Here is a 27532-nt window from a genome sequence, read left to right as displayed (position 1 = left end):
ATAGTACATAGTAAGGCTCTTGCCATCCATCCGTCCGTCCGTCCGTCCATCCATCCATCCATCCATCCATCCATCCACTCACCCATCCATTCTGTGTTGTAACTTATTGAGAATCTATTTTGTAAGTGTCCAGAGTAGAACCAGCTTTTCCCTAATAGAAGCTTCTTTCAGAGGGGTATGGGTGTGTGTCTACAACAAGAGACAGGGCAGGGGACAAGCAGAGGACAAGGAACTCTGAGTTCTGTTATTAGTAGCATGATAGGAGAGTATTTTGGAAGGTCATATTCCCTAAGTCTTTGGGAGAATAAAATGTGGCAATAGTAAACTTAGAGGAATTAATAACAGAAGTAGGGGGCCGGAGAGACGGCTCAGCCATTAAGAGCAGTGGATGCTTTTTCATAGGACCCAGGTTCAATTCCCAGCGCCCACTTGGCAGCTTACAACTGCTAATAATTCCTCTGCCCAGAGGATCTGACACCCTCATATGGACATACACGCAGGCAAAGCAGCAATAAAAGATAAATTATAATGGAGAAATAAAATTCTGTGAGCTTCTAGTTCAAAACTAGCAAGTGAAAGTAGGCTAAAATAGTGGAGGGCACTCTGCTTTTTGAAAGGTGGGACACTTTACTTGAAAAATCATAAAAATGAGATACTCTGATGTTTGTCCTTTGTAACTTTTTTTTTTCTTGAGACAGGGACCTACATTGTCCTCAGGCAGGCCTCAACCTTGCAACAATCCTTCTGTTTTAGCCACACTAGCACTTAGATTACAGTCATGAGCCACTATGTCCAGCTCTCAGCTATAACTTTTACCTCACAATAGACAGGCCTAGCCAAAAGAGTTGACTAAAACTGATATTTATGTACTACCTTAAGTTTATAATTTTGCAAAAATATTTGAGTAGCCATTAAGTTGGAGGCCATTTACATTACTTTGTAACTGGAGCCCATCCCTCTCATAATTTAGTATTATGATTTTACACTGACTATAGAATTGGAAAGAAAACTTTTACCTTGCATTATCTTTTGTTTTGAGAAATTTATTTGGGTGAGGGGGAAGCTCATCTATGCTAGGCATATGCCACCATGTCTGTCTGCAACATTTGTTTTGCACTAATAAAAGCGTCACCATTGAAGGCATCATTTGGAATGTATCAAAATCTCATTTTTTTAGTGTTGGGTAAGTAGTTATTTATTAGTCATTTTTTTTTTTCTAGTGTGGATTGTAACATATAGTGCCAGTTCTCCAGTTTCAGCAGAGAAGCTTTCTTTTGGGCATTTTGGGAATGTACCATGAAGAAGTCGCTTCTATGATTTCTCTCATTTTTAGACTTTTTTTTTTTTTTTTTTTTTAAAAGGAAGGTTTCCCTGTGTGTTTGAGACTGATTTTGAATTCCCCACATAGCACACACTGGCATCAAAGTTTGCATCACTTTCCTGCTTCAACTTCAAATGCTGGAATTATAGGCATGCTTCACTTTACCAGCTTCACCTTATAACTACCAAGTATCTCATGGATACTGGGTCCTGGAAAATAGTCATACCAGGTAGATGGAGCCCTGCTTTGGGCATGTTGGGCATGTTGGGTGAACATGCTGGCTGATGACCTTTTACATTTGATCTGTGAATGCCAGTTAAAATATTGCACGATTCTGTTAGAAATATTTCTTGGAAGAAATAGGTATTAAGCTACAAGGAATAAGACTCAAATAATCCAGTTTTTGTGAGTCTGTAAATATCCCCCTTTTGGGGAACTGGGAGTCAGAACTCATAGTCTTTACATATATGGCACCCCAGGTATATTACCAGAGCTTCCTTTACCTTCTTTGGTCTGTTCTTGGTAACTTGAGGCTATACTCCATGAGCTTGTAACAGTTAAGGGAGAGGCAGTACGCCTGTCACTTGTCCAAGTGAGACTAGACTTAGGTTGGAGGACAGTTGTGTTTGATAGTGAGGCCAGGTTATGGCTGCTTTAAGAACACGGGATATGAAAATTAGCATGCTCTTACACTAAACTCTCATTAGTTGAATAGGTTAAATCGAAAGCCAGTGTACCCTGGCATTGGAGGAACTTGCTATAACATTTTAGTGGTATGTGGTGTGCTAACCAATATATATTTAAACTTTGGTAGCTACTTGTTAACATCCTGTAACAGGTTGTTTTTCTTCCTCTTTCTCTCTTACTCTCTCTTATCACAAATAAGATCTTAAAGTGGATAGGATTTGCAGCTACAGAAAGGGCTGTTTATGTTAAGGCTTGTTTATAAGGTTAATGCTATGGGTTAATTATAGATAGATACTCATAGTTTAAAGATTCTTTTTGTTCACACACACACACACACACACATGGGTTAGGGAGGAGAGAGAGAGACAGAGAGAGAGAGAGAGAGAGAGAGAGAGAGAGAGAGAACACAAAAGAATAAGAACATACAGTGGTCAGTTGTCAGTTTCTGGTGTGGAAGTCAGTTCTAACTCACCATCTTTGTGCCACAACTTTCTTACAGCTAGAGTAATAATAGATACACACTGTTTACCCTCCTGTACTTTTATTCTTCTATGCATTCAGTAATTTTTAGTTTTGTAGTAGACATAAGAAAATGATTACAGAGCATTACATATTTTGTTGAGATTTAGTAATTTGGAAAAGCTTAGAATTGTTTCTTGATGCTAAAATGAAGAGGGTTTGTGATTGACATCTTGATACAGTCTGTAGCAGTTCTGAGGGCCGAATGACTAGAGAAGTGCTAGGCTGGACTATGACTGCTATTACAAGAGTAGATTTAGAAATTAGGTGGTTATGATACAGATTTTCATTTTATCTGGAGTTGATACTGTTTGAATTTTTTTAAAGATTTATTTATTTATTTTATGTATGTGAGTACACTATACCCATCTTCAGACACACCAGAAAAGGGCACCGGATCCCATTACAGATGGTTGTGAGCCACCATGTGGTTGCTGGGAATTGAACTCAGGACCTCTGGAAGAGCAGTCGGTGCTCTTAACCTCCGAGCCATCTCTCCAGCACCAATACTGTTTGAATTTTAATGTGTTTTTTCCTCCACAGTGTAGAAGTGAAGAGTTACAGCATATTTTGACAAAATGCACTGCTGTTTTAAATACTTTATTCTTTCTTGTGCAGAGCATGTTATGTGGACTAATACCATTCGCTTCCCACTCTGTTCACATCTTTGTGGAGATCTTCCTCTGCTGTGTATTCCAAGATTGTATTACTTATTTTCTATCAGATTGCTCAGTCTGAGAAGCTGTTGATTGTATATCATTTCTGATGAGAAATCTAAGAATATGCCCTTGAAAGTACATTTACTTTCAAGATGGGAAGTAATTTTTAAATTCCCAGATGCATATTAGATAAGGAAGGAGTGTGGAGTGGTTTCTACAGAGAGTGAATAAAGGGAAGGCAGACAGAAACTTTTCTTACAACTGTTTATAATGTACAATTATAACTTGGTGTGTATGTGCTGCTTATACTTTTATATATACACACTAGTTCCTACTTTAATATTTATTTAGAACTTCTTTTTGAGACAACTCTTGCTATGTAGCTCAGGATTGCTTGGTACTCTCACCCCTCAGCTTGAACTAGCCCTGAAATTTTAGTCACTCTCCTCCCACTGCTTCCAGAGTACTGGAGTTACAAGTGTATGTCAGTGTATTAGCTTACCAGTATTCTTTATTTTGGGGAAATACCAAAAGTATACAGAATCCCTTTTACTTTAAAAATCAGTGTCTTTAACAAGAAAATGAATCAAATTTATGTAACTTCTTTCTTTTGAGTCTTCCTGTATAACTACAGATGCATTTGGTAAGAGTCTTCTAGGAAGCATACTTCTTAATTTAAAGATAGAATCTTAATGGTCTTACTCTGTAGGCCTGTTTGGCCTGTATGGACCAGGCTATCAGTGAACTCATACAAGTACTCTGCCCCTGATTAAAGACATGGGCCACAACACCTAGTACAAATTATTGATGTGCAGTCATTTTACACTTTGCCACGAAAATATCTTTGAGAACTTTACCACTCTTGGTATGGTCTGCAGGAGTTTGGGTAGAGGGGAGAACAAGGAAGTGAGGGAAAGACAAGAGTCAATATAGAGGGTATGAATGCCTGTGGACATCTTTAGGGCAGATGTGGCAGAGTGTAAGTGGAGCTTGAGGTTGGGTTTCAGCAATTCTCACTGTTCTTGTGGATGTAATTCTGATGTCATGCTTGAAGTTTGCTGGGTTCATGTCCCCCTTCCCTTCCTTGCCCCCCCCCCCCCCCCCCTTGAGACAGGATCTTGCTGTATGTCCTTAGTCTATCTGAAGAACAGGCTGGCCTTGAACTTCCCTGAACTTGCTCCTCCCTCCAGAGTGCTTGCATCACCTACTGTACCACACGGCACTGCTTTGAAGTGCATTTAAAACGGCATTTCTTTCTCCTTAGTGTTCACATTTCTCCACTTAATTGGGAGCAGAATTCTTTTTGTTTTTCCTAGCAGCAACTCTTATGAGATGTAAAACTCATTGCTCTCTGAAAACACCTAGAAGTTGAGTTCTTACGCATGCTTGTGTTGCACTTAGCTTCCTGGGAGGCTGATGCAGGGAGGTTGCTTTTTGGTTCAGGGAGGTTGCTTTAATCCACAAGTCCAAGGTCAGTCCCTGCAGTAAAGCCCTTAAGAAAAATATCTTTGATTTTTATATTCTCTCAAATGAATTTAAAGATCAAAATTTTGTTTTGTGAGAATGTGATTTATTTTAAAAAATGTTGTATGAAAATTAACCACCCTATAACAGTTTTCATAATTGTTTTCTTGATTACTAATTGTGAAAGGTGATTCTTGTGAGTCAGTTCATTTGTTTTGACTCAGAACACCTCTGAATTTTTTGCTGGTTTCTCATTAGTGTTAAATGGAGAGAATTCTGGTCCTAGTATACAAAATGTTAACGATACTTCTTAATACAGCACTGCATTTAAAATTGATTTAAAAATAGAGGTGTGGCACCTTGGGGCTTATGAATCACTCCCAAAACTTCAGTTGTTTGTTTGTTTGTTTGTTTCTCTCTCTCTCTCTCTCTCTCTCTCTCTCTCTCTCTCTTTCTTTCTTTCTTTCTTTCTTTCTTTCTTTCTTTCTTTCTTTCTTTTTTTTCCTGAGAGAGATACAAATAGCTTTACAATTGAAATCTCAAAAGGAATTCATAAGACAGCTAAAGAACCTGTCCTAAAAGTTAACATAGTTTGGCTACATATCTTTATAGTTTGCTTATATTTTGCTTAAATAGTTGTTAGAAATTTTTGTATGCACCCCCTAACAGTCACTTGGAATTTATTTCTCATATTGTGAAGTCTATAGGACATTCTGTCAAAGAACTATTTGTAGCCAAATAAAATTGAGAAATGTCACGCATACTTTTTAGAAATTCAAATTTATGACAACATTTTAAAGGCACTTGAGAAATCCTGTAACAGATGAATATATTAAACTTGAATGAGAGAATGCAGCTACATGCAGTGGTTTTTCTTTTTTTTTTTTTAATTTATTAATTATGTACAGTGTTCTGCCTGCATATATGCCTACAGGCCAGAAGAGGGCGCCAGATCTTATTATAGATGGTTGTGAACCATCATGTGGTTGCTGGGAATTGAACTCAGGACCTCTGGAAGAGCTGTCAGTGCTCTCAACCTCTGAGCCATCTCTCTAGTCCCACATGTAGTGGTTCTTAGAAAGCATGAGCACCAAGTAATTAATAAATGCCATAGACCTTGAGAAAGCAACTCCTATGACACCAACTATGTAAACCTGTGTAAGATAAACTTCTCTGTTTTAGTTACTGTACAGGAGAGAAAATGTGTCATTTTAAAAGTCGCTTTTTGAGTCAGGTAGGGTGGTTCAGTCTTGCAAGCTTACCGTCTGGGAAAACAAGGAGACCAATTGTAAATTCCAGACAAGCCTGGGCTACAAAGGAAGGCACCATTTTAAAAGACAAAAATAAAACAAACAAAAAATATTATGGAAGTAACCCCCTTGTATAGCGAAGGTAGAGTAATTTATAGGATATCCACCTTACGCCATTGAACAGTGCTGGAGAGTGGGGGTGGTTCTTTGTACTGATAGAGTTAGGTCCAGTAGAATACAGGTACTTGTTAAAAGAAAAGTAAGAAAGTATATCTGTAAGTATACTGGAGAGCTAAAGAGGAAACACACACACACACACACACACATATATGTATATATAATACACACATTATTATACAGCCAGCTTATCAGCTTTTTATGTAAATAATTTTTATGTTTAAACATAGTTAGTTAAAAAATTTGCGCTCAGGCTGGCCTAGAACTTACTGTATAACTCATGCTGAACTCAAACTTAAGGCAACTTGTCCACATGTATGCACCACCATACCAATTCCTCCTCGTCCCCTGTCCTCTCCCTTCCTCCTTCCTTCTCCTGTCTCATCTTTCCCTACCCCTTTCAAAAGTTGGGCATCTCATTATGTAGACCAGGTTGGCCTTAGACTCCTTATGTATTCCAGGTTGTTCTTGAACAAAACCACTGTCCTCCTTTCTTGTTTCCTTTATACTGCCATTCCCAGTAGGGGATTTTTTTATATTGCCTTATGTCATGGGTTGACATACTTTTTGAGAAGTTTTTAATAGAATCTAACAAGAATTACTTAATTTTCATTTTGTAAAGGCATAGTTTACAGTAGTATATAATATTTCAAAAATCATAATATGAATGAACTGCATACCTCTCACCCAATTATGTACTGAGTTCATTTATCCTTTTGAAATTTGAGTCTGTTGTTACTGGCGTTTGAGTCAGTGAAGTGTAGAGGAAAGGTTAGAGGCACTATTTAAAATGTAGTGGCTTAGGTATAAGGCTGTCACAGTTTGGTGGTTGTACTGCTTTTTTGTCAACTTGACACAATTGAGTAAATGCTTCTATCAGATTGGCCTCAACATCTCAATGGACCACCCCTGGGCAGGCAGGTCGTCCTGGTTGTCTAAAAATGTATGATGAGCAAGCCATGTAAAACAAGCGGTAGATGGCGCCCTCTATGGCCTGGGCTTCACTTCCTGTTTGCAGGTTCCTCCCGGGTTTCTCATGATGACTGTAAGCTGACGTAAAAACCTTCTCCCAGAGTTGCTTTTGGTCTTCATCACAACCATAGAAGCAGTGATGGACAACTATCTTAGATTTTCCTCTTCCTTCTTTGTGAGATTGTTCGGCTGACCTTAAATTCTAGATGATCTTTTTTGACTCCCAAATGCTGTGATTACAGGTGTGTGCCACCATGTTGAGCGGGAGTATATATACTTGCTTAAACTCTTATCCATGGGCTAGGGATGTAGCAGTGGTGAAACACTTGCTTCATGTGCTCTGGTACTTGCTTTAGATCTCCAACATCCTGAAAAATAAGCTTAACAATTAATTCAGCTGTATCGGCATTTGTTGAAATTACATTGACATAGTTGTGGGGACACTGGTCACACTGTGTACCTGATTTTGCTACAGAGAGCACCATTTATTTGCCTTGACCTCCCTGTGGATGGATCCTGCGTCCCTGTGTTTCATACAGACTGTGCACTGTTACGTCTGTCACTTCCTTAAAGAGACTTAGAGATCACTCTGTGGGAATTATTTTCATTTAACCAAGTTTTTAAAGTTAACATTTGGGAAGAAATGCATTTTTCACATCTCTTGAAGTTATTTTTTTCATAATGTATTTTTATGTTTGTATTTTAGGATAAGCTTTAGTGTGTGCTCACAGACTAGACAATGCCTTAAGATGAAATGACAAAACCCCACTAAAGGTCTTTTCTGTTGTTTTGAGACAGTGACTTGTTTTGTCAGGCTGGCCTTAAACTTACTTTTTGAGTTGTTGGGGTTATAGCATGTGCCCATATACTCTGAGGACATTTTAATTTTTTGTTTGTGTTTTGAGATGAATCTTATTTACTTTATTGCCCAGGCTGTCCAGGAATTTAGTACTTCTGCCTCAGCCCTTCCTAATGCTAGTCACAATGTGGCTATTTGGGTATTGCGTTTCGTTTAACCTGAAGTAAGGGTTTAAGTAGGTTGTAAGTATTAAACACCAGAGAAATGCAAAGCAGTTTTCACCAGTTTTAGGTATTTGTTTGTTTTTGGAAACAGTCCGTATTTTACTTGTTCGCTATTCCTTGTGTGGTTGAAAAGCATGGATGTTTATGTACACAACCAATGACAAGGATTTCCAAGCCCAGATTTGGTGCTAGCTGTTTTCACTATTCTGGAAGTGCTGAAACCATGCTATTTTTATTCCATCTTTAGAATTACTATACAGTGGGAACCTTTTTCATTGTAGGCACAATGCTTTTGTACACTGTAAAGTTTACCCTTGTGTTGTTCAGATGCCTATTTCTCTGCCCTCATACCTTGTTTTAGTGGGACACTTAATGATAAAGCTTACACTGAGAATCTGGCTCAAGTTTGTGTCAACAGTTCTTACCATTTATTCTCTGCCTTGTCAATAAATGCAGATTACCCAGTGGGTGGGTAGAATACAGAATAGGGTGGGACACCTGCCAACCATAGGAAGGAGAGAGGGGAGAGAATGGAGGCCTGATTTGGAACTATAAGGAAGAGGCTCAGAGATAGATCATGGAAACACACTGAAACTCAAAAGCCAGATCCGTAAGATCCAAGTATCAAGGGGTGAGGCTGTAGGGTAGCCAGATTAGTTTAGGAAGTAAAGGTAGATCATTTAATTGCTCAGCTATTGAGGTGCAGTTTTAAATCATTTAATTGGTTTATCTGTGTAATTATTGAGGACTAATATAAAGAAATACAGCCACCAGATTAAATCACTGTTTACATTTATAGTAAGAATAAATCTTTTATAGTTTATCTGCCTTTAATTTTGTGATATGGGGTTTGCGGCCCCCCTTTGTGACTTAAGTTGGGCCACTAGGCTCATGGTACATTCCTCAGTGGGGCCTTTTGGGACAAGTGAATGTTCTACTCCAATCGTCAGTCTGTCTAGGAGGAACTGCCATGGGTGTTCTTGCACATGATGTACCTGCAGGGCACAGTGTCTCTTGGTAATATTTTTGCATTTGGGAGACTTGCTCTTCAATTTGCTAAGAATTTGATATTCATTCAGAATAAATTTAGCCCCCATTTCAACTTTTTACTTCGCTTAGCTGTTTTATTCAAAAAATAGGAAATTGGAGAAGTCATTACAGGTTCTTACAAACTCAGAGTATGAGAAAATTAAAAGGTGGCAAACACATGCAGCACATTCACAGTTTTCAGACAGTCTTACACTGCCAGATGGCCCCGGCAGCCAGTATAGCTGGTATACTCCTGCCTGCTTTCTTACACACTGGATTACAGACAGGCGTGCATTCTATTGCAATCCAGTTATTTGACTAATCTGTTTAGTTAAAATCTATAATCTTAACCTTATTTAGAAGGATCCAGAGTAGAGACTCAGTTGTAAGGAGATGGGGAGCTGAAGCCAGTGGAACTAGTGGTTTCTGGTGGACCTGAGAAAGAAACGCATGTCAGAGACGAGAAGGCTAGAGGTGGCTGCTCCCTGACATACTGTCATTACCCTGTAGTGTTTGCTCATCATTTCTTGGAGCCCACGGAGAATTTTGTGTGCCCTCAGAAAGAATCTGGCAAGTTTAAACAAGGTGCTAATAGCTAGAAAAACCAAGAGAAGGATTTCTGTTTTCTTACTGACATAAGAATTAACAAATATGAAATAGTAATAAGATAAGAATTCAGATTAAATCAGCTGGCAGGTCTTTACCAAATCAGAGCAAATGCTTGTTGTCTGCATTCAGAGCTACTCTAACCCATAGTCAAATGATAATTCATAGTACAACAGTCTCCGTGCTGAGTAGATTATAAGTGAAAATTGCAGATACACTTATAAATCATTTTAGCAAATATATTACTTAACATTCTTCAAAGCTCAGAGATCCCAAACATGTTTCCCATATTTTTGATATTCTCTAACAATATAAAAATATAAATACCTCCTGGCTGGGCCTGGTGGCACCGACCTGTAATCCCAGCCACTTGGAAGGCTGAAGAACATCACCAAGTTGAATCCCCTAGGCTCCAGAGTGAGTTCACGGCCACTACTGAGAGCCTATCTCATAACAAAAAGTAAAAAGAAGGCAGGGCTGTAGCCTGGGACTTTGCTTGGCATGTGTGGGGCCCTAATGATAGTACCAAAACAAGTCGTTTCAGAAAATAAGAGGAGAAGAAAAACAACTTGGAGGTCATCAGACCAAAGATTTGGGTCTGGGTGATTTGCCCCTTCTCATTTTCATTAGCACAAAAGTAAATTTGATGAAAGTAGGAAAGTAAGTTGGACTAAGGCAGGAAGATTGCCAGCTTGAGGCTGGTCTAGGCTACATAGTGAGAATCTGAAGAATAAAACAGGGGAGAATGGTATAATAATAGAGGGATTTCATAGACTCTTTGGGAGATTTAAGTGAATGCAGGTGATATTACTCATTTGGAAAATCAAAAGGAACTATAAAACAAGTACACATTTCTAAGAAGTAATAAATAGAATTCATTTTCTTCAATATCAGACTTTATTTCCTTACTCAATTATCTAATAATGTTTATCAAGGAACAGAGATAACAATATTCCGATACCCAGACATAGGAAAAATTAATATGTTCAAGTCTAATAAGTTGAGAATGGTTGAGGTATTGAACAGGAAGGAAAAGTACACAGAGGTGGCTCATTGGTCACAGCACTAGGTACTCTTCCAAGCACATCTGTGACAGCTCTTTTTTTTTTTTTCCTTTTTTTTCTTCTTTTTTCTTTTTTTCGGCGCTGGGGACCGAACCCAGGGCCTTGCGCTTGCTAGGCAAGCGCTCTACCACTGAGCTAAATCCCCAACCCCTTCTGTGGCAGCTCTTAAGCCCAAGCAACGTGGCAAGCAGGTGGTGCACAGACATACATGTAGGCAGAACACAAATACATGTAAATAAATAGTCAAGTAGACTATAGGCAATGGTGGAGAAGTAAGATAGCTTTGGCTTGGATTCATTCTGAAAGCTGTGGGTGTTAATTGGGGACAGCACTGTCTCTTCAGGAGAACTCTAGGGACAATTATGTGGAAGCTGGAAGCCAACTAGGAAATTACCACATTTTTCAGGCCAGTGAAGATAGAAGCTTGAACTGTGATGATCAGAGAAAGTAAAAGGAGAAGCAGGCTGCCTTAAGATTTTCCGGCAGCTGAATCCACTAGATTGAATAAAATAATAGAAAAACCTTGGATAGTAGTCATATTTCCACTAAGCTAAACAGTAGTGTCATATTTACTGAGGTAAATGCAGAGTAGACTCTGTTATTTTAAGTTATTTTCAAGATGATTTTCTAGGCCTTAAAACAGGCCTCTTAGGTTGTTGTGGTTTTGAGACAGAATCTTCCCTATATAACCCTGACTGTTCTGGTACTTTTAATGACTTTGAACTAGCAATGCTTCTGCTTCAGCTTCCATATTGTTAGGATTACGTATATGGACTCATGTCTTAGGACTCTGTATTTTAAACAGGATTTAGTAGTTTGAATTCTGAATGGGCTGCATAGCCAGGCTCTGTCTACAAACAAACAAACAATGCACAGACAAATGTTGGTTGACTTTACAGTGTGTCGACTATGTGCTCTGGTTTTTACAGCCATTTTTATGTGTGAAAGTTCAGTAGACCAAGGTCTGAAGATTTGTTCTGTAACATTTGGAAGCACATAGAAGAAACATTCTTCAGCTCATTTTTATGTATTTAAAAGTATTTTATTAAAATAACAACTGGAAGCAAGGCAGTGATTTGAATAGTGACCATTCATGATAACGTAAAGAACTCTTGTGAAATTAAGAATGTTTGAATAACCCAGTAAAGAATGAGTAGCTTCTGGAAGTAGGACATGGTTTCGTAAGTAGATCAGTGAGTGAATGAACGAGTGAATTTATTTTCCTGGGGCTGAGATTTGAACCTAAGGCCTTGATGCATGCTGATCCCTTGTACTGTTTTCTCCTGAAGCACTTCTTTTCACTTGAACAGTTGATAATATAGCAGTTGATAGATTTTTTCCTCAAACATAAACGGAGAGAAAAATGAAGAGATACTCCCTGTTAGTAAGATAGTTAATAGACTTTGTGTGTGTGTGTGTGTGTGTGTGTGTGTGTGTGTGTGTGTGTGTGTGTGTGTGTTTCTTTTTTGTTTTGTTTTTTTCCTGTAATAATAATCTGGGCTTTTAGACAAAAAGGATTTTGGAAAACTTATGTCTACCAGCCTGACCCCTAGTACTTCTCAATACTTGGTTTCTCTCTCCCCCCTTTTAAAAATTTTATTTTATTTTTTTATTTATTCATTTTACACACCGCTCACTGCCCCTCCTCCTGGTCACACCTTCCCACAACCCCTCCCCTCAACCCTGGGTATCCCTCCACCCTGGCACTTCAAGTCACTGTGAGGCTAGGTGCCTCTCCTCCTACTGAGGCCAGACAAGGCAGCCCAGCTAGAAGAACATATCCTACAGTCAGACAACAGCTTTTGGGATATCCTTCCCCCATTCCAGATCAATACTTGGTTTTAATCACACATGATGATGGTTTTACTGACAGATGTATGGTTTTATTTTTCTTACCATGTCATGAAATACAACATTTAGAAAGGCACTAATACCTAGCATCTTACCCATTCAACTTGCAAAAATTAGAGCTGGGCCACTTGGGAAGTTAAATAAGGAAGATTGTTGGGACTTCTGGCATCCTAGTCTGTAGAATTTTTTTGTTGTTTTTTAAATGGTTTGAGGAAACTGTTCAGTGGGTAACATGGTGGGTTCAGTGGGTAAGCACAAAGATCTGAGTTTGGATTCCCAACATCCACATAAAAACAGAGCTGGTGTATACCTGTGACTCTAGTGCTAGCATCCAGAGACAGGAGATCTTTGGAGACTCACCTGCCATCTAGTCTATCCAAAATGTCAAACTCTATTTAATGAGGGACTTTGTCTCCCTTCTTCTCATAGATGCACACATGTAAATGAAAAGCAAGACAAGAATACAGTGGGCTTTAGTAATGATCTGTGCAGTACTCATTTGCATTTGCTTTACGTTTCACTTTGCAATTAACTTTTCAGAAATGACTTGAATTAGTATCAAAGAAGAGTATCCATTGTTAATTGAAAAGGATTTGCTACATGTGGTGGTGTACCATTATCATCCCATCACTTGGGATGCTGAGGCAAGAGGATCAAAAGTTTGAGGATTCTGGCTTAGAATACAGAGGGAGAATTTGTTTCAACTGAACAAAGTCACAAAATTATCCTCATTGAAGTCTGGACAATTTTTGACACACTTATTCCCATTAAGGTGTTATGTAAGCTATTAAGTATTTTTTATTGCTTTATTTTATTCTGAGTAAACTTTGAAGGTTTTCTGATTTTTATTTCTGCTATGGTAAAGATAGATGTAATCTTAGAAGCAGAAGCACCTCGAATCCTGCAGTAATAACCGTGTGAAGAGTTCTGAGTCCCCAGTGCTGGAGCTGTGCTACTTATTTCTGTCTTCCCTTAAGTTGTTATATAAATTATAACATGACAATCAATCCTATTAATAATACAATTGAAGTTGAAGATTATTTGCTATAAATTTAATAATCTTTAAAAACGTTCTGGAAAATATTTTGCTTTTGCTAAGATTAAGTAACACGCTTACTGAAAAATACAGTAAGGCACACACATTTATATATCCATACACAGGATGCTTAGGCTCTGTTTTCTTTATTCTAATGTTGTAGAGAAACTTCCTTTAAACTGGTTGCTGCAATCTTTTAGTTTCTCTCACTCCTCCTTTTCTTCCCCTACACTTTGTTTTAAAGATAAAGTTTCATGGGACTCCCCACCCTCACCCCCCAGCTAGGTGTGAACTCACTGTTGGCCTTGGATTCTTGATTCTCTTGTTTCCGTCTCCCAAGTGCAGAGATTGCAGAAACACCTGGCTTCTGTCAGTATTTCTAAGTGTGCTTGTTACAGTTTATAACTGGTTAGTGCACTGGACCTAAGTTGTAGTTATCAGCTTGAAAGATTAGGTAATGGAGAAGACAGTGATTGGCTGTGCCATAAAAGCAACTTAGAGGAGTTCATCTGTATAAAGCACAGTGACCTAAATCAGATGTGTCCTCACTGTCCCTGGACTCTTCAAGGGATTTACTGCACTGTCACAAACAAGACCTGTCCTGTCCGCATTACTATGGAAAGATTTCGGCTGGCGAGGAAGTTACACGTAGGTACCGTAGGTACCGTTAGTATGCCCAGGATTTGTGTTTTATTTGCATACTTTTGTATTTCTAGGCCTCATAGTGAATCTTGGAGAAGTGTGGTGCTTTAAGCGCTGGCTCAGACTATTATCATCTCTTAGTCCTTGGCTGTGGAAGAGTAAAGCCTGTGTAAAGTTAGGAACATCTTTACCACAAGGAAGGAAAGATAGGAAAGGGGGAAGTGATGTAAATATACCATATTCTTGAAAAGAAATAATTAAAAACAGGTGCCTAAAAAATAGTAGGACAGAAATTGTCTTATTAATCTGGTTAGAAGAAAGTACCTGAAATTATTCTTCACGTTTAATAATCAGAATCTATGATAAGTCTTACTCTTGGGTTATAGCCACATATCTTATGTGATAGAAAAATAAATTTCTAATGAGGACCTCTGATGTATCTTTAATTAATAATTGCTTTTGCAAACTTTGGTGTCAAAAGCTCTTATACTGGATTTATAGTACATTTTAAGTAATTTAACATGTTCTTTGTGCTATGCCTTATAAGTAAGTCCCATGTTTTGATAATTTGACCAAGAAAAGTATATGTTGTAAATGTTACTTTTGCAGGCAATAATAAAAGAATAAATTAGTAAAATTGGTTATGTACATGATGCACATATATAACATGTATTTTTAGTAAAAAACAATTTGTTTGATTTTTTTTGGCCAGGATTCTCATTTGTGAATTGAATTTTCACTATGCTGATTCTAGACTTTTAAAAATATAAATTGGCCTATGGAATTTTAAAGTATCATATTTGTGCTCTATGTTTAGAAGGGATCTTTTAAAAGTTTATTATTGTTAATTATGTGTAGGTATGTATGCCGGTATATGGGTGTGTGCATGTGAACCTGTGTCAGACTCTCTGGAGCTAGAGTTACATAGTGGGTCTGAGCTCCCTGATAGAGGTGTTAGTCCTCTAGGAGAGCAGCAAGTACTCTTACACTGCTAAACCACCTCTCTAGTTCCCAAAAGACACCTTTAAGTGAACCTAATATAAATTTTTAATAATACTTTGAGACATATTGGACATTAAATGTATTAACTAATATAGGACTTCCCAGGGTCCGGATATTGCTTGATACTGAGAACTCAGTAGAAAATAAACCATACATGGTTATTACCTTTTGTAATTTATTTGTTCAGCCTGCAAGATAATGAAGTGATTCCATGAATTTGTTATTAAGCAGGAAATGCTGTGTATATGACAAGTGACCTTGGTATGTAGTCTAGTGAATCAAGAATTCACATCATGGCATCCTGGATGCCCTGGCTTCTCACTGTGGTTCCTTTACCTACAATGTGATTGAAAGATGCTTTAACTGTGTGTGTTTCTTTCATCTTTTAGATTAAAATATGAATGGAAGAAGGAAGGGAGGAAGGAAATTGAAGTGGAAAAGCAAAGCTTACTCTATAGATGTCTGTATAGATGTATAGATGTCTCATTCATCATGGTTTCAAAAGATGATTCCTTTGCCTCCAGATTTCTTTTTCTCCCCTGGAGAGCCATGTCTTAAATGAAACAGTGAGCTGGAGATTTGAGCTGCAGGGTCCATTCACCAATACACACCCCTGTTTGTGGTATGATACTGACATCGTGCCCTGGGTATTTGCTAAGTGAATGAGTTTTTCTCTGCTGGTGATGAATGAGTTTACTGCCAGGCTCTGTGCAGTGGTGTCTTCAGTGATAGTTTCATTATAAACATTTAATATGTACATGTTTTTATGTCACCTTTTAAAAAGAATACAAAATGACATTTTGCATGGAGTATTAATTTACTGTGTATTGAAAACGGTATAAGGCACTATTCCAAAGCAGTCACATCTAAAAGCCATGCATTTAGGAGAAATTATTATTCCCTTCAGATAGTCACGTGTAGTAATACACATTAATTAGGGGCTTCTACCCACCTTAGATCATTTAATGCCCAAATAAAAGACACAAAACCTTTATATTTTTAATAAGCCTTAAATCAGTAGAGCTGGGCAGGCATCAACCTTCTATGCTGTTTTGTCTATCTCCTTGTCAGTAACCCCGAGATATCACTTGCCATGTTTTACCTGGGCTGCTCCTACTCCAACTGGTTGATCCTCATGGCCATGGTCTCAGGATCCACCTCCATAGTGTCGTCTTCTCTTCTCCTTCCTCATGGTCAGGCCCAGGAACCAAAGCCCTGTCTACCTCTCTTCTGCCCAGCTATAGGCTGTAGGCATCTTTATTTAACCAATAGTTTTATATTAAGGAATAGGGTTTGTATACCCAAAGCTGGTAAACACAAGAATTCACTGGTAGGTGGGCAACTAGACTTTCAGTACAGAATTTAGCTTTACAACACATAGCAACAGACCAAACCTCCACACTTAGTGCTTTTGTTCTGGGAGTTTCAGTTTGTGGCCACATGTACCCAGTGTACTTTTGTTATAATTTTTTTTTTATCATGTAGCCAGATGGCCAATTTATACAGCCTATACAGATGCTGTCTTTACTATTTATTAGTTTCACAGTTGAGAATGAGGAAAGAGAGAAATATATTTGTTGTTTCCTGTTCTTTTTAGGTCAGTGCTGTAAGTTTGTATGGATGTTTTAAAGACAGGGTTCATATAGCCCAGGCTAGCCTTGAACTCACTATGCAGCCTCAGATGACCCTTGAACTTCTGATTCTTCTGCCTCTACATTCCAAGTAAGCAACCATACTACTCCCGAGTCACATACCTAGCCCTATGTCTATCATATTTTTAGATTTTTAAAAAAATTCACCTTTAAGTCATTTTTAGTGCTTCATACCTTTAATTTTAGCACTTGGGGATTTGAGGATTGTCATTAGTTCAAAGCTAGTATAGGTTACAGAGTTAAGCCCCTCCATCCTTCCTTTCCCCATTTACTTTAGGGCTAGGGCTAAAACTTGGTGCCAGAGCGTTCATGCAGCATGAAAAGGTCAAAAACTTTCTAATAAAATTATTTTGTTATGCTAGTTATACTTGAGAACTACAATAGTAACTAGATGATGTTTGACCTTTGTTTTCTTTCAGACAAATTTTCTGAGCAGTTAATAATTTGAATTCCATCAAATCTTTCCCTTCTCTTATTAGTAAATGCAAATAAATAAACATGGAGACAAACATTTGGGAACAAAACTGGCTTAATTTATTTTTATCCTCTCTGGGATTTTATTTATACCTCTGTAAATTGTTTTTTTTTCCCACTAAACTATATAATCTTGAGTACTTTTCTAAGAATGTATTTAGATTCACTTTCAAGATAACCTTAAATGCAATTTGTACCCTAAAGTCCTTCTGAGTGTCTCCTGCTTCTGCCTCTCAAGTGTTGGTTGGTGTTAAAGGTCTTTGCTATCCTAAAACCTACTTTCAGTTTTCACATTTCATTCCCCTTACCAGTTGGTGTCTGTGTGTATCACCCAGTGCATGTTAGGTAGGCATTCTCCTACAGAGCTACATTCCCATCCCACAGCTCCCCAAACTGTTTCATTGTATTTCCTAGTTTAAGATTGTCTTCTTACATGTGACCTGGTTTTGTTCTTTTCTTTTTTTTTCTTTATGAGTGGAAATTCTAGGTGTGGTGTGGTGCAGGAGGCAGAGACAGGCGGGTCTTTCAGAGTTCAAGATCAACCTAGTCTGTATAGAGAGTGTCAACCATGGTTGTACAGTGATACCTTGTCAGAAAAAAACAGCCCACTACATTGAGATTGGAAGCAAATTGTATGGTGTAGTCTCCCAAGAATAGACTGAGTAGATCAGGAAAGGGGATGTCCATCCACATCCTGTGAGGATTCTGCTTTTTGTGCAGCTGAAAATATTTTTCTCCGACAAATATTTAAAATGACGAATATGTATATTTTAACTGAATAGAGTAGTGAAATAAATGCAATGTAAGTATAAGTAAGTGGTGGATTGCTGACAGGGTAATTTCTCATGCAAGCTGATTAGCCTTGTTAATACATCCGCACATGTAAGTAGAGCTGTGTTGTTGTTTGAGGTCAGGAGGCAGTTGTATTGCTTTGTTTCCAATCCTGGCAGTTGTGCAAGCTAAATGAAAGCTTGGATGGGAGCAGTTAATCCCTTTAGTGTGGACAGTATGTTGCCTCTGAGGACACAGCCTTGGCCTCTTAGGTTCAGGAGAGAGCTTTAAATGCATGCGTGGGAACTTAAATGACATGTAATCATTGAAGGGCAGCTAAAACTCTTAGTATGATTTGCTTAATGAAGGGGGATTTTAGTTACCAAATCCACATCCTTTCTTTCTCTTATTAGAATATGAACAGCAATTAAAAAAATAATAAAATAGGATAAAATAAAAACAAACTAGAATAGGATAAAACAAACAGAAGTTAAAAAAAAAACCCACAAGAATACATATAGATGCAGAGACATAGGTATGACCTGTAAGACAAGAATAAAGAGAAAAAGAGAAAAGTAATGGATAGACAAAAGCATTATAGAGAAAGATCTTCCAAAAATGTGTTGCCTGTCTACTGCTGGGTATGGGGTCTGTCCTTAAGAATGGTTACACATCCATTGAGACTCTGATGGAGAAAATGTAATTGGAGATCCTGGGATGGGGCTTGTGTCTATTTCCTCCTCTCAGTGCTGGGACTCCATCGGGCTTAGACCCATGCAAGACCTGTGCATGCTGCCAGTCTTTGTGAGTTCATATGTGTGTATATCCTGTTGTGTTTAGAAGGCTTTGTTTCCTTGGTACTCTCCATCCCCTCCAGCTCTTACACACTTTCCGCCTCCTCCATTGCAGGATTCCCTGACCCCAAGAGAGGCCGTGTGGGTGTGGGTGTGGGTGTGGGTGTGGGTGTGGGTGTGGGTGTGGGTGTGGGTGTGGGTGCATGGAGACTTGATGGAGCCATTCCTTTTAGGACTGAGTACTCTGAGGTCTCTCACTCTGCACATGGTCCAGCTGTGGGTCTCTGCATTTGTTCCCATCTGCCACAAGAGCAGTGACGGCTGAACAATACACTGATCTGAGTATAGCAGAATTTCATTAGGAGTAATTCTATTGACTGTGTTCATTTAGTAGAACAGTATTATTTGGATTTTCCTTAAATTCCTGTTTTATGTAGTGTCAGATTCTTGGCCACCTAAGCAGTGTCCCATGGATTCCTTCTCTTTGGAGTGGGCCTTGTAACCAAACAGATATTAGTTGATTACTCCTCCCAGCTTTGTGACACTACTTTACCTGTAGATGTTATAGGCAGGTTACCATTGCCAAAGGGTTTGTAGCTGGGTTGATGCTTTGTTTTCTCCTCTGACAGGATATAGAGTACCTCTAGTACCATGAGCACTAGGAGTAGAGATGAGGGCTCTGGTTAGGACCAGCTCAACCTCTCAGGTAGAGTAAGGTGTAGGTGCCATCTTCAACAGTTGAGCCTACCATTTGGTTGTTGTGTTTTTGGGGAACAACCAGAAACCTTGGCAGTATCTTGGGTTTGATGATGTTCTTGGGTCGGTCCCCTTTGGTCAACAACTCAGTGTAGACATTCCTCATCCTGGAACTGGAGGATTCATTTAGTGACAAGATGTTGTTCAGTTGGGATTTTGTTATTCCTTGAACCTGGTTTTGTTTCTGACTTTGGCCCTATTACTAAGGATGTTTGGAGAACTTAGACTAATCAGTCAAAGTGGTGTCTTTTTTTTTTTCTCAGTTTATTGTGGGGAATCATTACAGCATGTTGAAGTGTTGAACCCTAGCAAGTCGTTTAACGTCTCTGAATTAACTTGAATGCCACCCATTCAGAGAGCTATGTGAGTTTTTCTTTGAGTGTCTAGCTTTAGAAAGTAAGTCTAGACAGCCCTAACCCTAACCCTAACCCTGGTATGCTATGCCTGGTGCTGAGCTTTGTGGATCAGATAGTGAGAGTTGAACTAGCAAGAAATTTACTTGAAAAATTATCAGACCAACCCTGATCTTGAGTTTAAATAGTGAGGATTTGGGGAAAGCTATTAAACAGCTTGTCGATTCACTATGCGTGTGTGGAAAAGCATTACACTGCAGGGCAGCACTACTAAAGGTTGTGCAGACCTTCCCTGGCACAACAGCATAAGCAGGGTCCAGAGCAGCCATGTGTGGTTGGCTCACACCCAGAGCTAGACTCTGAGAGATGGGGGATATTTCCTGTTTGCATCTGTTTAAAAGAATTGTACAAATTGTAGAATTGTACAATTCTACAATTGTACAAAAATTGTACAAATGTGTAGATGATGATGATTATAATGTTCTTTTAAAAGTGTTAGGACTTGAGAAAGGAAGTGTACAAGTTCTTAAAAGAATACAAGTTTCTTTTAAGATGCTACAAACAGTATTTCGTAATAAGTTTTTAAAGAACAATTATTTTTGTAGTGCTGGGAAGGGAGCTTTGTGAAACTTAGACCTGATTAAATCTTGATTTCATATCATGAACCAGAATTTCCCTAGAGGTTGAAACTTTGGCTTTTCCTTTTTAATGAAATGAGAAGTTCTAACTGTTACTTGCAGTTTGTTAACTAACAAGTAAAAATGGTACTACACATTGAGCCCACCACTTACTTTTGACAGTTTTGTTTTGAACTGTAATCCATTGCAATTGTGTGTTCCTTTCACTATAGGACTTTGGAGCAAATGTCCAAACAAGCGTTCCACTCTGGCGTTTATGACAGCAATCCTTTCACATAATTTCTGTTTTCTTTGGTCCTGGGTGTATTTTATTGAGGATAAATTTAGTATTTTTTTAAATGGTTTATGACACTGTCACTTTCATTCTTACCACAAGAATTATAAATGTGGATTTCAAAAATTCCTGTAAATACTTTTTAAATAAGATATGGCCACACTCAGAACTTGTGAGAAGGCATCTGCTTTTGGCTCTTTGAAATACTAAAGATGAGGCCCTCGTGTGTGTTGGATTGCAGTAAAGGAGAATGCCTTGTTTTTAGGGTCCCGATGAAGAAGCTGTTGTGGATCTTGGCAAAACTAGCTCAACCGTGAACACCAAGTTTGAAAAAGAAGAATTAGAGAGTAAGTTCATTTAAAATAGTTTCTTACGTTTAGCAGGGAAATGACCACATGATGCTTGTCAGTGTTTTCTTAGGTTTTACTTACTGCTTCTGGAAATGTCGTTTACTTCGAAGACCGTTGAGTACTTTTCTAGTGCAGTGCAATGAATAATGGAGCGGCAAATGTTCATCTCTATGACCAGACTATTTCCTCTCTTGAAGTATTGGCATAGGTAGATTTCAGAAAGCCCTTCCCACCTCAGTGACAGTCACCATTACTTGTGAAAAAGAAAGGTAATGATTTAAAAATGTATTCCTTTCCCATGGGTTTGGTAACCTGGCTGGGGTACCAGATTTCAAGCCACAGATGTCACTATTTGTCATCAGTGGCTCATTTCATTGGTGCTGCAGTAACCACCACTTAGAATTATGCAGCAAATGAGTTCTTTATCCTCCCTAAATGAGCAGAAATCCTATTAAATAGTTTCCTTTCTTCCTTTGGTTTTAGAAATAGTTATAGAGTGTCAGCATTCACAATACAGAGCATTTCTGTGTGTACCTTACATGGGCTTATCTTATTCTTATGTTAAGAATATTAAATCATACCATTTGTGAAAATACAAAAGCTAACACTGGAAAACTAGAAACGGGTTTGCTTAGTTTCCTCAGCTACACCTTTTGCTTGGGATTGACTGGTTTTCTACTGATGGCCTTTTCTGTTCCGAGTACCCCAGGTTTCCAGTTTGAGACATGTGGCACCTTACTCTTGAGTTGCTCTGTCTCCTTAGGCTCCTGTAATCAGTGTGGGTTTCTCTTTCTGACCTGGTGGTCATCACACTGACAGTGGAGGGGCAGTGGGTTATACTTTGTACAGTGGTCCACAGTTTACAGATTGGATGAAGTGTGTACCCCAGCAAGGACCCGTGCAACGTGGCTGTAAACATTGTATCTTATTATTTGATGAGCTAATGTGAAGCATTTGGCTAAATTCGTGTTCATGGAAAAGTTTGCATAGACACTTTAAGGACTTTTTATGTTCAAATTTTCTAGTCCTATATCAGGCACGTATTCTGTTGCTTTTAAGAAAGAGATGGAGTCCTTTGCATTTTATTCTCAATTTTTTGCCTCTGTGTCCTGGCTGCTGGGCTTATATCTGCATGAGCCAACGTGCCTGGATAAAAATGACTTAAAAGTCCAAGAGTAGCACATTAATATAACAGTATACCAAAGGCAAAAGCAGAAGAAACAGTTAAGACTGTCTTCAGATCCTTGAGGCCTTAGAAACAATGAAAAAATGGTAAATATTTACTTCAATGGTAATGTATTTTGATACATAAGTTACTTAATAACCCTTAAAACATATACACTAAGGATGTCTACTAACTTGAATTGGTCCTGAATGTAGGTAGAATAAATGTGAGTAGGTGTGTTTATGAATATATACTTAAACACTTAAGTATTTTTGTTTATATTTTTGTAAGTACATAGTTTTTTCTTGTTTTTGTTTTGTTTGCCTGCTTCCTATCTCTTTAAAGCCCTGGTTAATCATGAACTCTCATTCTTCCTGCCTTAACTTCCTGAGTTCTGGAATTATAGGTATATATGTCACCAATCCCTTTTTAGGTAAAATTAATTTATCCTATATTGTATGATATATGTAGCTTCTCTTGATTGAGTTTAGATGACAACTGATGCTTACACGAGTAATCCATGTGGCTAGTTTCATTAAACTACTTAGTAAATGAGTTCTACTGTAACATGTTGTGACACTTTTATAAAATCAGTAATCAAAGACAGCCATTGTTGATGTTCTGACTTTGAGCTTACATGAATTCTTTGCTTCTAGAATAAAGCGTGATGTGCTTTCTTGAATGTCATACTTTCACTTTGGTTAAACTAGTAACATATTTTAAAAACTTGAAATAGGTCATCGAGCTGTATATGTTGGTGTTCATGTACCGTTTAGTAAAGAGAGTCGTCGGCGTCACAGGCATCGAGGGCACAAACATCACCACCGGAGAAGAAAAGACAAAGACTCAGATAAGGAAGATGGACGGGAGTCTCCTTCTTATGGTAGGAAGAAATTGCCCTCTACTGATGGCTTAAAGTTTTTTCCAAGAAATTCCATCTTTTTATTTGAAAATTTCACTATTTTTTTCTTTATGGCTGAGTAATAGTCTGTCACATAGCACAGGTGTATCATATTTTCCTTACACATGACAGATGTCACCTGCTGATAGACATCTGGGTTCATTTTCATTTCTTAGTTATTGTGATTAGAGCAGCAATAAACATAGATAGATGGGCAAGGATTTCTCTAGCAGGGTCTAGAGTCCTTTGGGTATATGCCCAAGAGTGGTATTGATAGATTATTTGGTATTTTTTATTTTTATTTCTTGAGAAACATACAGTGACTTTCAAAGTGACTGCCATCTGTTGCAGTAAGAATTAATAAGGAACATTTTCTATCAGTTCTCAGGAGCTGGATCTGCTCACTCTGGCTGATACCCTACCATGCAAGCTGCCCTCTCCTGGCTGTCTCCCTTTTAGGTGCCCTCTCAGTGAGGTCCCCTAGGCGGCAGTTACCACGCCTGACACACACACACACACACACACACACACACACACACACACACACACACCCCTCATTCTGAAGGCCCTGTGCGTTTTCACTCCACTTAGGCAACAGAACCAGATCCGCATGCTCCAACTGCCTCTCAGCCATTTCTTTTACACACTGTCCTCTTTAGCCCGGTAAGATCAAAGTTCCAGAAACTTGTAATTTAGCAATTAGATTTACATGTTAAATTCTCAATCCATAATTCATCCACACAGTAAATTCACTGCCAATTGATAAAGATATAAACCACCCACCTAGACAACATAAGTCAATCTAGTTCACCTAAATCTGAGCCATCCTCCTGCGTAGACTCCATCTTGATCCTCCTCCCTCCTCTTCCTCCCTCCTTGATCACTCTTGCTCCTCCTCCCTCCCTCTAGACTTTTTTCTGCTGACCTTTCCTTCTCATCCAGTGATAGGCTATGCCTTATCCTGGACCCTGCTGCATAATCATCATCCTACAGCAGTCATTTTCATTTTCATCAGCAGTATATGACAGTTCCCCTAGACCAAAATCTGTGTGTGTGTGAGTGTGTCTGTGTTTTTGTGTGGAGGGGGAATGGAGAGCAGGCGAGAGAGAGAGAGAGAGAGAGAGAGAGAGAGAGAAACAAGACAGAAGAGAGACTGTCTTATAACTTTATCACTTAATGAGCAGGTGGTTCTTATCCACATTGATTTGTCTGTAGATTTTTTTGAATGGAGTTACAGGAACGTAGGTTACCAAAACATAAAGCTTGTTTGGAGAGTTCTCATCCTTATGTCTTTTGAACAAATTACACCAGGTAGCTATGTTGGGCCTGGTGTTCGATCTGCAAAGCCCTTGTCCTTTATGGCAAACGTCTGTACTTGTGTGCCTGCAGGGCAGGCTTCCTGAAGCCCACTCTATTGAAACACTTATGTATTCTTGTCAGTGCACACGTTGGTGTTGTATTCGAGGGTCATTGTTTGCAGAATGACCCTTTGTTTTCTTCCCGCCCTTTTTTGCAGGAGCCAGTCTTCTTGGCCTTAGTAGGAAAGCACATTCATGCTTTTGTAGATTTTTTAAATTTATTTTATGATTACTAATACACCGTAGCTGTCTTCAGACACACCAGATCCCATTACAGATGGTTGTGAGCCACCATGTAGTTGCTGGGAATTGAACTCAGGACCTCGGTGCTCTTAACCGCTGAGCCTTCTCTCCAGCCCAAGATTGGTCTTAAACTTCAGATTGTCCTGCTTTTACTTCCTGGGTGGTTGAATTATAGAACTATTATTTTTCAAAATCTGTCCAACTAGAGAACAATTAAGTAGCGGCCTAAGGTGAGTTAAAACTAATGTATGGTATAACTGCAGCTTGCTCAGAGAATGAGTATACCCTAAGTCTTCACACAAAGACACCTTGAATAATGTAGAAATCAATCCACGACATATACATTATGTTGCTAGACTATGTGCGATGACTAGCAGCTCTGGAATTGTAAACACGTGCCATCATCAGTTGGCTCTTATGTAGGTTCAGGGAATCAAACTCACGTCCTCATGCTTGAGCAGCTAGTTCTCTATCAGTGGGTCATCTCCATAGCCCATGAGTGTGTGGGAGTCAGTGATACTATATTCTAATTAAAGAGACTAAGGGAAATGGAGAAACATATTAAGCTGAGAAAAAATGAACAAAGACGAGAAAATGGTAACATGGCTCAGTAAAGCAAACTTGGTGCTTCATCAGAGGACGTGTGTTAAGTTCCCAGCATCCACCTCAGGCAACGCACACTAGCTGAAAATCTAGCTACAAGGGATCCAACACTCTTTTTTGGCCCCTGTAGTGTAGGCTCAGTACATGTATACAAACCCCACACAGCATACATAGTTAAAAATACATCACTGGGCACACATATCTTACGGTACAGAGGCAAGTGGGTCTCTGTGACTTTGTGTCTTTATCGGTCTCTGCTTTATTGCTCTGAGGCTCAGCTCTCAGGAGTAGTCCATCTCGTTATTAGTGCTGGGGTTACAGGCACACATGGCCGTCCTGGGCTTTTATGTGGGCCCTGGGAATTTGAACTCAAGTCCTCAATCTTGCAGAGCAAGTACTCTTATGGCTAAACTTTCTGCAGTCCCTGTGTTTATGTTTTGAGTTTGCCACACGCATCTACAAAGCTCATGCTTAAGGACTGTGCATTGTGTTTAACAATACATAATCTCATAATACTTTGTGTAAGTTTACAGTTTTGGGCCACATTCAAAGCTGTCCTTGGCCAAATGTTTTAAGTGTCTCAGAAAAAGGCTCAAGTATCCTGTCTTATTACCTTGATACAGCACTGTCCTGCAGCGTCTAACCTCTGTGTGTGTGTGTGTGTGTGTGTGTGTGTGTGTGTGTGTCTCTGTCTCTGTCTCTCTCTGTCTCTCTCTCTCTCTCTCTGTGTGTGTGTCTCTCTGTGTGTGTGTGTGTCTCTCTCTCTCTGTGTATGTCTCTCTCTCTGCATGTCTCTCTCTCTGTGTGTCTCTCTCTCTCTGTCTGTCTATGTTATACACATCACACATGGGTTACAATGAAAGAAAAAAAGTCTACAGATGTAGGTAGGTCATCAAAACAGTGGGCACAACTGTGGGACTGATTGAATTCTTTGGTCACAATAAAAAACCAATCTTTTCTTACTAGTAGCAATGAATACTCAGAAATGGAAGTTAAAAAATACACCTATTATTTCTTTAATAATAAAGCCATTAAAAATCATGCAAGTCCCAAGGGTAGAGCAGTTGGTCATAGTAATATTGCTTGGGCCTTTGGGCATTCATTCAATACAAAACCTGTGAAAACTGTGTCATTTTCTGGAGTCGGCCATTTGTCTTCACATCGTTCACTAACTGTCCTCTTCATGTACTTTTTGTCGCATCCATAGGGGCCTGGGGGATTGTTTACTTAAGGGCTCAATTTTAGTGAAAACTCATTTCTCATGTACAGCAGGGTGGATTTTGTTTTTAATTGAAAGTGTTAAGGTCTTTTACTGTTTAATGGGCTAGTGTCTTTTTTGCAGTTATGTTTCTTACAATGATCGTGACTTCATAAACCCCAGCTGACAGTTGTATTTCTCTAAAACAGGAGGAAAGCTGGTTTGTACATATTGGTAGCTTGAAGTTTCACTATGCGTATTTTGGATTTTGGAAGCAAGGCCTGGTTGGTCCAGGACTTACCCTGCAGACCAGGCTGGCCTAGAGCTTGAAGTTACTTTCTTACCTCAGCACCCTAGGGAGTAGAATTGTACATGTGAGCCACCATACCACCAAAATCTGTTTTACATGACAGAAGTTCAGTTTCAAACTGTACCCAGGATGTGTGTCCTGTTTTGTTCAGACACGCCATCGCAGAGGGTGCAGTTCATCCTTGGGACTGAAGACGATGATGAGGAGCACATTCCCCACGACCTCTTCACGGAGATGGACGAGCTCTGCTACCGAGACGGGGAAGAGTACGAGTGGAAAGAGACAGCCAGGTAACACTGCTCCTCCGTTCCATGACCGAAATTCAAGACACAGTTGGTGACTTGCTTGTTTACTTACATATTTACTGAGCTAGGATCTTGTTTTATAATC

General features: G+C 38.9%; 1 protein-coding gene across 8 annotated transcripts in view; it reads left to right on the top strand.

The window, feature by feature from the left end:
• The window catches only part of Slc4a7 (solute carrier family 4 member 7), a 79616-nt gene that overhangs the window by 1282 nt on the left and 50802 nt on the right, over positions 1-27532 (top strand). For all 8 annotated transcript variants that reach the window (XR_015637848.1, XM_087584817.1, NM_001413733.1 and 5 more), the window contains 3 exon segments: positions 21280-21361; positions 23266-23412; positions 27294-27432. Coding sequence is in view for 7 of the 8 variants with exons in the window: in XM_087584817.1 (XP_087440943.1) it covers positions 21280-21361; positions 23266-23412; positions 27294-27432 (368 nt within the window). In the remaining variant the exon portion in view is untranslated.

This window comes from Rattus norvegicus, chromosome 15 (genome assembly GCF_021556685.1).
Source record: "Rattus norvegicus strain SHRSP/BbbUtx chromosome 15, alternate assembly SHRSP_T2T, whole genome shotgun sequence".
Lineage (NCBI taxonomy): Eukaryota > Metazoa > Chordata > Mammalia > Rodentia > Muridae > Rattus > Rattus norvegicus.
Note: the sequence above shows the minus strand (reverse complement) of the source record. Positions and strands in the feature narration are given on the sequence as shown.